Below are 11,699 nucleotides of genomic sequence, written 5' to 3'. Positions count from 1 at the left end.
TTGTTTCTATACCAGTTTTGCTTTTGCCAGAATCACAAGTGGAAGCATGTAATACACAGCCTTTTGGGTCTGGCTTCTTTCACGTAGCAAAATTCATTTAAGGTCCATCCCTGTTGCTGGGCGACTCAGACGTTTTTCTTCTCATTGCCGAGCGGTCTGCTATTGCATAAATGTACCCCATTATCCGTTCCAGCGTTGCAGGCATCTGGGTCATTCCCAGCTGGGGGCAACTGTGAGTAATGCTGCTACGAACAGTCACACATAGGTTTTGTTTTCAATTCATTTGGAGAAGTACTTGGAGTGAGACTACGTATGTTTAACTTTTAAAAATGTCAAACTGGCCCTGGCCGGTTTGGCTCAGTGGTTGAAGGGTCAGCCCCGGCACCAGAGAGACCCGGGTTCGGGTCCGCTAAGGGCACGTACCTCTACCTCGGCTGCAGTTTGTCCCCAGCTCCGGTGGGGGTCGTGTAGGTGGCAACCAGTCGATGTTTCTCTCTCCCTCCATCTGTGTCTTCCATCTGAAGATAAAAGCAAAAATGTCCTCGGGTGAGGATTAAAAAAAACCCCTCTGTGTCCGTCCTGCCAATACCAGACTATCTATCTTGATTACTATAGTTTTATAATAAACCTTGAAATCACATACTATGAATCCTCTAAATTTGTTCTTTTCAGAATTGTTTTGGCTATTTTAGGTCCTTTGCTTTTTCATACAAATTGTAGAATCCCCTTGTCACTAGTCCATGTCTACAAAGAGCTTGCTATAGAATCCCCTTGTTGCTAGTCCATGTCTACAAGAGCTTGCTGTAGAATCCCCTTGTCACTAGTCCATGTCTACAAAGAGCTTGCTATAGAATCCCCTTGTCACTAGTCCATGTCTACAAGAGCTTGCTGTAGAATCCCCTTGTCACTAGTCCATGTCTACAAGAGCTTGCTGTAGAATCCCCTTGTTACTAGTCCATGTCTACAAAGAGTTGCTGTAGAATCCCCTTGTCACTAGTCCATGTCTACAAAGAGCTTGCTGTAGAATCCCCTTGTTACTAGTCCATGTCTACAAAGAGTTGCTATAGAATCCCCTTGTCACTAGTCCATGTCTACAAAGAGCTTGCTGTAGAATCCCCTTGTTACTAGTCCATGTCTACAAAGAGTTGCTGTAGAATCCCCTTGTCACTAGTCCATGTCTACAAGAGCTTGCTGTAGAATCCCCTTGTCACTAGTCCATGTCTACAAAGAGCTTGTTATAGAATCCCCTTGTCACTAGTCCATGTCTACAAGAGCTTGCTGTAGAATCCCCTTGTCACTAGTCCATGTCTACAAAGAGCTTGTTATAGAATCCCCTTGTCACTAGTCCATGTCTACAAAGAGCTTGTTATAGAATCCCCTTGTCACTAGTCCATGTCTACAAGAGCTTGCTGTAGAATCCTCTTGTCACTAGTCCATGTCTACAAAGAGCTTGCTATAGAATCCCCTTGTCACTAGTCCATGTCTACAAGAGCTTGTTATAGAATCCCCTTGTCACTAGTCCATGTCTACAAGAGCTTGCTGTAGAATCCCCTTGTCACTAGTCCATGTCTACAAGAGCTTGCTGTAGAATCCCCTTGTCACTAGTCCATGTCTACAAGAGCTTGCTGTAGAATCCCCTTGTCACTAGTCCATGTCTACAAAGAGCTTGCTGTAGAATCCCCTTGTCACTAGTCCATGTCTACAAGAGCTTGCTGTAGAATCCCCTTGTCACTAGTCCATGTCTACAAGAGCTTGCTGTAGAATCCCCTTGTCACTAGTCCATGTCTACAAAGAGCTTGTTATAGAATCCCCTTGTCACTAGTCCATGTCTACAAAGAGCTTGCTGTAGAATCCCCTTGTCACTAGTCCATGTCTACAAAGAGCTTGTTATAGAATCCCCTTGTCACTAGTCCATGTCTACAAGAGCTTGCTGTAGAATCCCCTTGTTACTAGTCCATGTCTATAAAGAGCTTGTTATAGAATCCCCTTGTCACTAGTCCATGTCTACAAGAGCTTGCTGTAGAATCCTCTTGTCACTAGTCCATGTCTACAAGAGCTTGCTGTAGAATCCCCTTGTCACTAGTCCATGTCTACAAGAGCTTGCTGTAGAATCCCCTTGTCACTAGTCCATGTCTACAAAGAGCTTGCTGTAGAATCCCCTTGTCACTAGTCCATGTCTACAAGAGCTTGCTGTAGAATCCCTTGTCACTAGTCCATGTCTACAGAGCTTGCTGTAGAATCCCCTTGTCACTAGTTCCATGTCTACAAAGAGCTTGTTATAGAATCCCCTTGTCACTAGTCCATGTCTACAAAGAGCTTGCTGTAGAATCCCCTTGTCACTAGTCCATGTCTACAAAGAGCTTGTTATAGAATCCCCTTGTCACTAGTCCATGTCTACAAGAGCTTGCTGTAGAATCCCCTTGTCACTAGTCCATGTCTACAAGAGCTTGCTGTAGAATCCCCTTGTCACTAGTCCATGTCTACAAAGAGCTTGTTATAGAATCCCCTTGTCACTAGTCCATGTCTACAAAGAGCTTGTTATAGAATCCCCTTGTCACTAGTCCATGTCTACAAGAGCTTGCTGTAGAATCCCCTTGTCACTAGTCCATGTCTACAAGAGCTTGCTGTAGAATCCCCTTGTCACTAGTCCATGTCTACAAGAGCTTGCTGTAGAATCCCCTTGTCACTAGTCCATGTCTACAAGAGCTTGCTGTAGAATCCCCTTGTCACTAGTCCATGTCTACAAGAGCTTGCTGTAGAATCCCCTTGTCACTAGTCCATGTCTACAAAGAGCTTGTTATAGAATCCCCTTGTCACTAGTCCATGTCTACAAAGAGCTTGCTGTAGAATCCCCTTGTCACTAGTCCATGTCTACAAGAGCTTGCTGTAGAATCCCCTTGTCACTAGTCCATGTCTACAAGAGCTTGCTGTAGAATCTCCTTGTCACTAGTCCATGTCTACAAGAGCTTGCTGTAGAATCCCCTTGTCACTAGTCCATGTCTACAAGAGCTTGCTGTAGAATCCCCTTGTCACTAGTCCATGTCTACAAGAGCTTGCTGTAGAATCCTCTTGTCACTAGTCCATGTCTACAAGAGCTTGCTGTAGAATCCCCTTGTCACTAGTCCATGTCTACAAAGAGCTTGCTATAGAATCCCCTTGTCACTAGTCCATGTCTACAAAGAGCTGCTGTAGAATCCCCCTTGTCACTAGTCCATGTCTACAAGAGCTTGCTGTAGAATCCCCTTGTCACTAGTCCATGTCTACAAGAGCTTGCTGTAGAATCCCCTTGTCACTAGTCCATGTCTACAAAGAGCTTGCTGTAGAATCCCCTTGTCACTAGTCCATGTCTACAAGAGCTTGCTGTAGAATCCCCTTGTTACTAGTCCATGTCTACAAAGAGCTTGCTGTAGAATCCCCTTGTCACTAGTCCATGTCTACAAGAGCTTGCTGTAGAATCCCCTTGTCACTAGTCCATGTCTACAAAGAGCTTGTTATAGAATCCCCTTGTCACTAGTCCATGTCTACAAGAGCTTGCTGAGAATCCCCTTGTTACTAGTCCATGTCTATAAAGAGCTTGTTATAGAATCCCCTTGTCACTAGTCCATGTCTACAAGAGCTTGCTGTAGAATCCCCTTGTTACTAGTCCATGTCTATAAAGAGCTTGTTATAGAATCCCCTTGTTACTAGTCCATGTCTACAAGAGCTTGCTGTAGAATCCCCTTGTCACTAGTCCATGTCTACAAGAGCTTGCTGTAGAATCCCCTTGTCACTAGTCCATGTCTACAAAGAGCTTGTTATAGAATCCCCTTGTCACTAGTCCATGTCTACAAGAGCTTGCTGTAGAATCCCCTTGTCACTAGTCCATGTCTACAAAGAGCTTGCTGTAGAATCCCCTTGTCACTAGTCCATGTCTACAAGAGCTTGCTGTAGAATCCTCTTGTCACTAGTCCATGTCTACAAGAGCTTGCTGTAGAATCCCCTTGTCACTAGTCCATGTCTACAAAGAGCTTGCTGTAGAATCCCCTTGTCACTAGTCCATGTCTACAAGAGCTTGCTGTAGAATCCCCTTGTCACTAGTCCATGTCTACAAAGAGCTTGCTATAGAATCCCCTTGTCACTAGTCCATGTCTACAAGAGCTTGCTGTAGAATCCCCTTGTCACTAGTCCATGTCTATAAAAGCTTGCTTGTAGAATCCCCTTGTCACTAGTCCATGTCTACAAGAGCTTGCTGTAGAATCCCCTTGTCACTAGTCCATGTCTACAAAGAGCTTGTTATAGAATCCCCTTGTCACTAGTCCATGTCTACAAGAGCTTGCTGTAGAATCCCCTTGTTACTAGTCCATGTCTATAAAGAGCTTGTTATAGAATCCCCTTGTCACTAGTCCATGTCTACAAGAGCTTGCTGTAGAATCCCCTTGTCACTAGTCCATGTCTACAAGAGCTTGCTGTAGAATCCCCTTGTCACTAGTCCATGTCTACAAGAGCTTGCTGTATAGAATCCCCTTGTCACTAGTCCATGTCTACAAGAGCTTGTTATAGAATCCCCTTGTCACTAGTCCATGTCTACAAGAGCTTGCTGTAGAATCCCCTTGTCACTAGTCCATGTCTACAAGAGCTTGCTGTAGAATCCCCTTGTCACTAGTCCATGTCTACAAAGAGCTTGCTGTAGAATCCCTTGTCACTAGTCCATGTCTACAAGAGCTTGCTGTAGAATCCCCTTGTCACTAGTCCATGTCTACAAGAGCTTGCTGTAGAATCCCCTTGTCACTAGTCCATGTCTACAAAGAGCTTGCTGTAGAATCCCCTTGTCACTAGTCCATGTCTACAAAGAGCTTGCTGTAGAATCCCCTTGTTACTAGTCCATGTCTACAAAGAGCTTGCTGTAGAATCCCCTTGTCACTAGTCCATGTCTACAAGAGCTTGCTGTAGAATCCCCTTGTCACTAGTCCATGTCTACAAAGAGCTTGCTGTAGAATCCCTTGTCACTAGTCCATGTCTACAAGAGTTGCTGTAGAATCCCCTTGTCATAGTCCATGTCTACACGAGCTTGTGTAAGAATCCCCTTGTCACTAGTCCATGTCTACAAAGAGCTTTCGTAGAATCCCCTTGTCACTAGTCCATGTCTACAAGAGCTTGCTTGTAGAATCCCCTTGTCAACTAGGTCCATGTCTACAAGAGCTTGCTGTAGAATCCCCTTGCACTAGTCCATGTCTACAAGAGCTTGCTGTAGAATCCCCTTGTCACTAGTCATGTCTACAAGAGCTTGCTGTAGAATCCCCTTGTCACTAGTCCATGTCTACAAGAGCTTGCTGTTAGAATCCCCTTGTCACTAGTCCATGTCTACAAGAGCTTGATGTAGAATCCCCTTGTCACTAGTCCATGTCTACAAAGAGCTTGTATAGAATACCCTTGTACAGTCCATGTCTACAAGAGCTTGCTGTAGAATCCCCTTGTCACTAGTCCATGTCTATAAAGAGCTTGCTATAGAATCCCTTGTTACTAGTCCATGTCTACAAAGAGCTTGTTGTAGAATCCCCTTGTCACTAGTCCATGTCTACAAGAGCTTGCTGTAGAATCCTCTTGTCACTAGTCCATGTCTACAAGAGCTTGCTGTAGAATCCCCTTGTCACTAGTCCATGTCTACAAGAGCTTGCTGGGTTTGCCTGGAATTGTGTTGAACCCACAGAACAAACTGGGGAGAGTTTAACAATATCTTCTCACCTCAGGGTCACCTCAGCCATGAACACAGTGTATCTTGCCAATGAATTAGATTTTCTGATTTCAAGTGTCTGTGTTGTAGGTATGGCACATACTGTAAGATTTATACTAAAGTCCCTTTAAAGTTTTTTAGTGTTAATTGTAAATGGTATATTTTTTCTTTTAAATTCCAACTGTTCATTGCTGATACACAAGAACATGATTTTCTTTGTAAAATGACCTTGCTTCCTGCCACTTTTCTAAGATTCACTTACTGGTTCTAGTTGTTTTGTTGATTTTTTGGAATTTTCTACAGAGATAATAATATCATCTGTGAACAGAGTCAGTTTTATTTTTTCCTTTCCAATTTACATCTCCTACACTTACTAGGACTTTTTCTTTCTTTCTTTCTTTCCCTTAGTGAAGAAGGTAGGACTCCAGTACAGTGGTGAACAGAAGTGAGAGGACATCCTTACCTTGTTACTGATGTTGGGGAAAAACATTCATTGTGCCATCATTAAGTATGATATTAGCTAAGCTGTTTATAGACGGTCTCTGTCATTTTATCTGTATAGCTGAAATTCTTCTAATCATCATTTTTGTGTGTGTGCCTGTATTAAAATGGTAACTCCTAGTACACATCATGACAACCTACTTATCTATAATAATACTTACCTACTATCATCCTCCAAACAAACAAAAAATAGGTGCATGTGTTTTTATAATAGGCTGTAATTTTTAAAAATATAGATTTCTCACTACATTAAAACTAAGCATATTTCATACCATTTTATTTCAGTTCCACATTGTCTGACTGATGGATCCTCCTATTACTTATCGTTTAAATGATTAAACTATACAGAAGTACTGATGTTCACCATGACTCGAACTACTATTGCTCCCCAGTCAACGGGGTACTTTCGAACGTCCAGAAAAAATGCTCCTACATTCTGACCGGCGAGGGACCGCCTACGACTTTGCAGTTTTCTCTGTAGGCTGGAATTGTCCTGCTTCAAATTTTTCTTTAAATTTTAAGTAGTCTCTTCTTTTGTCAAAATATTTTATCTGTTGAGAAAAAAAGAGTTTGAAATAAGGCAAATATGCAGCTTAGATGAACAAAAGCACAGATTTAAATGTAACAAGTTATTAAATATAAATTATGTAAGTTTTCTGAGTCATTTATATTCTTGAACCATTTCAAACCAGTGCATTTGATGTAGGAAAGTCTTGGGAGAGGGTAGAGACTAATAAGCCATGCCCCTTTTTGAGTTACAGACCCTGTTGAGCACTTGAATAAGCCATGACCCTTCTTATATGTAATAAAAATCAAACAGGAAATCAAATAATTACCTTGAGACAAATGAAAACAAATTTTCAAAATTTATGGATACAACAGTGCAGTTGTAAGAGAGACATTTATAGCTATGCAGGCCACCTCAAGACACAAGAAAATTCACAAGCAATCCAAGTTTACAACTAAAGGAACCAGAAAAATAACAAAACCCAAAGTAAACAGAAGAAAGGAAATAAGATCAGAGCAGAAATAAAATAGAAAAGATCAATGAAACTGAGAGCTGGTTCTTTGAAAAGATAAACTAAACTGACAAGGTTTTAGTCAAACTCATCAAGAAAATAAAGAGAGAGCCCAAATAAAATCATAAATAAAGAAGTTACAACCAACACCACAAAAATATAAAACATAATTTTAGCCCTGTCTGGTTTTGCTCAGTGGTTAGAGCCTTGGCCCTTAGACCAGAGAGTCCCAGGTTCGGTTCCCGCTAAGGGCATGAACCTCGGTTGCGGTTTGGCGCCGGCCCCGGTTGGGGTCATGTGGATGGCAGCCAGTCGATGTGTCTCTCTCACGTCAATGTTTCTCTCTCTCTCTTCCTCCCTCTCTCCTTCCCACTCTATCTGAGGATAAATACAAAAATGTTCTTGGGTGAGGATATAAAAAAAAAATAAAACCCCTAACTTGAAAAGATACATGCACTCCTATGTTCATTGAGCATTATTTATAACAGCTAAGATATGGAAGCAACCTAGGTGTCAACAGACTATTGGATAATGAAGAGGAAGTCTATACACACAATGGAATATTACTCAGCAATAAGAAAGACTGAAATCTTAACATTTCCAACAACATGGATGGTCCCAGAGTACATTATGTGAAGTGAAATAAGTCAGAGAAAGAGAAATACTGTTTGGTTTTACTTATACGTTGAGTCTGAAAAAGCAAAACATGCATGAACAGCAAAATAGAAACAGACCCACAGACACACAGAACAAACTGAGGGGCGGGGGGTGGGGCGAAGTGGGGAGCAACAGATGAATTAAAGAAAAGAATTCCAAACAGACCCACAGACACACAGAACAAACTGAGGGGCGGGGGGTGGGACGAAGTGGGGGGCAACAGATGAATTAAAGAAAAGAATTCCAAGTCTCTTGAAGTCCATGCCCTGAAGCGGTGCATTCCGGGGGCAGGAGACCAAGGGGACCAGAGCTGTGGGTCTAAGGTGCTCTGCAGCCCAGGGCACAGGGTCATGTTTCCACCATCAGAAGAGACACCCCCAGTTCTTTCGTTAGAAGCCTTTCTCAGGATTCACTTCGTAAGCACCCGGCGCCGGAGGCAGGGAGAGTGAGCTTAGGCTGAGGGTGTAGGCGCCCGCCCAGCCCGGCTCAATCTGGGACGGGCCAAGCGGAGGCGCCCAGGGAACGAGTCTCCCAGCACACGCGGCCGAGGGTCTCCTGAGAGACTCCTCTGGGTGACGACTGCTTTCTTATTACCAAGAAGCCTTGTCTCGAACATCAGAGACATCAGAACCCTGCTCCTTGAGGCTGTGCAGTAGGGATGAGAGACCCCGCTCTGCAGGAGGACCTGAGTGGCTGACACAGAGCAGCCCAGCAGCAGGCCTCAGATAAGGAGTTTCCGAACACGGCGTGCAGCTTCTCCCCTTGTGGAAAACAGGGTCCGAAGTCCACTTCTCAGCCCAGAGCTGACGGCCTGTCTATGCTAAGCCCTGTTTTGCCCTCAGCCTCTTAAAGCACCACTTGGTTTCCATGTCATAAACCACCCCCTTCCCCCACATCCTATGGTAATGCCTTCCCTTTGGTTGAGGAGATGCCCACAGTTCTCTGGTGTGCAGTCTCCCTGGTTACAGCGTGTTGATACATCTGTCAGACTGTACCTTTACTTTTGGTGGTCTCAGGCTGGCTAGACTGTCACATGAGAGACGCCACAGGAGGAGTGGACAATGTCCTTAGCGTCTCTGTGGCAATCAACAGGTCTTTGCATTGCCTGTCTCTTCTCCAGCAGCCTAGTGGACGATCCCAGTAGAGGTTCTTTGACATCTCTGTCCCGACTCGTCCAGAACGCAGCTCCTCTCCACACGTGCTTCTCCCCAGGACCTGCCCCAGTGGCTGCCCCCTTCCCACCGGCCTCCCCCTCTCCTTCCCTCCGGGCTCCATGGGACAGCCGCACTCTCACTGGGGCTGTGCTACAGCTCTTGACCCACTATCTTCTCCTTCCTTGGTTCATCTGTCACACTGCTACCAAGTAGTCTTTCTGAAACCCAAATCTGACCCTGTCACTTTCTTGTTTAAAGGTCTTTCAGAGATCCTTCAAGGTATCCCTATTGCCTTCAAGGTCAACATCCAAACTCCTCAGTAAGACCAAGGCCCTTCATGGCTTCATCTCTGTCCACCTGTCCATCCTCTGAATGCACCACCAGCCCCCACCACAGCTACGCCATTTCCTGAACGAGCTCACTTCCTTTGCATTTGCCCAATGCCTGTGCATCTACCCCTCTCCGCCTGGAAGGCCTGCTCCCAGCCCTCACCTCCCTGTCAGCTAGTCGAGGGCCACCACACGCACCTTCTCGGAAAGGCTAAGGAATCGACTGCGTTTCCTGAGAGGTGCTGTGTACATATCACGCAGGTGGCCTGCAACCCACCAAACGGGATGCGGGGTAGCAGTGCGCATGCCAGCATTTGGAATCTGAGACTTTTTTAAGTTTTACAGGAAAAAGACATCCGAAATCGATACTGGGACCAGATATCCTGGAGGTCTAGTTGCTCTGCTCATGGAGAACTCTGCTGGACTCGGTCCGGCGACACTGGAATGACAGGTCTGACCCCAGCTGCTCCTGAGCTCTGAGGACTGAACAGGAGAGGGGCTCGTCTGCAACTAGCCCACCAGCTGGGCAGACGTACACGACAGCTCTCACCCCAGTGTCTGACCGAGGTGCTCACCACACCCCCAGGGTCTGCGACCAAGGCGCTCACCGCACCCCCAGGGTCTGACCGAGGTGCTCACCGCACCCCCAGGGTCTGTGACCGAGGCGCTCACCGCACCCGCAGGGTCTGCGACCGAGGCGTTCACCGCACCCCCAGGGTCTGACTGAGGCGCTCACCGCACCCCCAGGGTCTGCGACCGAGGCGCTCACCGCACCCCCAGGGTCTGCGACCGAGGCGCTCACTGCACCCCCAGGGTCTGACCGAGGCGCTCACCGCACCCCCAGTGTCTGACCGAGGCGCTCACCGCACCCCCAGGGTCTGCGACCGAGGCGCTCACCGCACCCCCACATCAGCCAGCTGGGCCTGACCAAGAATGACAGCTCTGCTATTCAGTGACCAGCACCCAGCATCTGACCCCATGCTCCGCGCTGCAGTGGCCTCTTCTGGACGTTGACAGCAACAGCACTCATCTTAAAGGGTGACTAAGGCAGTGACTCCCGGCCGTGCCACCACTTCACAGTGATGAAGGGGTGTCACACACACAGGATCACGTACTAATAAGCTCAATGACCTTAGTTCCCTTTTCCAGCCCCTCCCATACCAAGGCCCGGCCATGCAGAGCGGAACACCTGTCAGGAAGGCACTTGGGCAGCTGGTGGCAAAATCTACCATATGAACATTTTCTTTTACTTACTACACTCTTCATTATATTGGGGGTATACGACTATGTGATTTTGGGTGGGCAACTGGGATCCTTTATTTGTGAGAGTAGCTCTAGGCCGATGAATTGCCTACTCTTGGCAAAGATTAAATACTGTCATTTAGGCAGATCCTGGAGAAGTCTACCAATCTAGTGGGTTGGATTTGTTTGGCTATATTCATGTATTTGTTTGGCTTTTCAATGATCCTTAAAGTGTCAGGTGACGTTTTCCAAAGGTCAGCGTGATATAGGCCCATAAGGTGCCTGCGTGATGAGACAGGCTTCTCTGCTGCTCACCGTCGCGTAGACGCGGCCCGCCCGACGGCGGTTCGGCTCACAGCCTGCACCCACCCCGCACCCTCTGCGATGCCAACCCGGAGGCACAGGTCCACGCGGCTCACCCACTGCGGGGGACAGGTGGATTCGAACGAGCGCCTTAGCTTCGAGCACCGAGCGGTGTCTTCCGTGTTCTCGTCCAGGCACTTCCAGTAGGCGTCGCGGGCTCCCCAGCAGGCCTGCCTCTCCTTCCGAGACGGGGCTGCCATCCTCGTGGGCGCGACCTGTCGGCCAAGGTGCGTCTGACATGAAGAGAAGCAGGGAAAAACGCTGTGGTTCCCGCAACCCCGGCTTTTCAAAGTCCCCCCTCGAGACGTTCAAGGTGCAGCCGAAAGTAATCGGCCCACACCCCCGGCCCCGGAGCGCGGCTCCCGACGCTCCCCGCCCGTCGTGCGGAGTCCACGGCGCCCGCGGCCACCATCACAGGGTCTCCCCGTGCACGCGGGGGCGGCGGCGCCCTCTGACCAGGTGCTGCTCGCACCAGCCCGCTCCCATTCGGGCACCGGCCGACCCGGCGAGCAGCGCCAGGCCCCTCCCGTCGTGCCCACCGGGACCCCGTCCGCACCCGCGCGCCCCGCCGCCGGAGCGAACGCACCTCTCGGCCCCGCGGTCCCGCCGGCCCCGGTCAGGCAGCGCGGGGCCGAGTCCTGGCGCCCCGCGGGGTCGCGTCGCCCGCGGGCTGGGGCAAGGCGCGCCGAGACCTCGCCGCCGGCGGCCACACGTCCCACGGGGC

At 47.7% G+C, this 11,699-nt stretch overlaps 1 protein-coding gene across 2 annotated transcripts; it reads right to left on the bottom strand.

Annotated features, from left to right (window-relative positions):
• Positions 1-6,471: 6,471 nt before the first annotated feature.
• On the bottom strand, positions 6,472-11,616 carry LOC118640645 (cytochrome c oxidase assembly factor 6 homolog). 2 transcript variants are annotated; one of them, XM_036277618.1, is made up of 3 exons: positions 11,562-11,616; positions 11,032-11,190; positions 6,472-6,762 (listed from the first exon to the last, which is right to left on the bottom strand). In XM_036277618.1, the coding sequence occupies exons 2-3, from the start codon at positions 11,173-11,175 to the stop codon at positions 6,667-6,669; spliced, it is 240 nt and encodes a 79-aa protein (XP_036133511.1). In that variant the 5' UTR covers positions 11,176-11,190; positions 11,562-11,616; the 3' UTR covers positions 6,472-6,666. The 2 variants fall into 2 exon arrangements, with proteins under 2 accessions (XP_036133511.1, XP_036133513.1); XM_036277620.1 differs by lacking the exon at positions 11,562-11,616 and having other exon boundaries at positions 11,032-11,251.
• Between the last annotated feature and the right edge of the window lie 83 nt (positions 11,617-11,699).

Source organism: Molossus molossus, unplaced genomic scaffold, assembly GCF_014108415.1.
Source record: "Molossus molossus isolate mMolMol1 unplaced genomic scaffold, mMolMol1.p scaffold_m16_p_23, whole genome shotgun sequence".
NCBI classification, from domain to species: domain Eukaryota; kingdom Metazoa; phylum Chordata; class Mammalia; order Chiroptera; family Molossidae; genus Molossus; species Molossus molossus.
Note: the sequence above shows the minus strand (reverse complement) of the source record. Positions and strands in the feature narration are given on the sequence as shown.

What these genes read in the sequence shown, in the direction of transcription:
- LOC118640645 (XM_036277618.1), bottom strand. Translation starts at nt 11,175, where the DNA reads ATGGCAGCCCCGTCTCGGAAGGAGAGGCAGGCCTGCTGGGGAGCCCGC. An exon ending in CCACCTGTCCCCCGCAGTGG is followed by an intron (nt 6,763 to 11,031) that starts GTGAGCCGCGTG and finishes TTTTCTCAACAG; the next exon opens with ATAAAATATTTTGACAAAAG.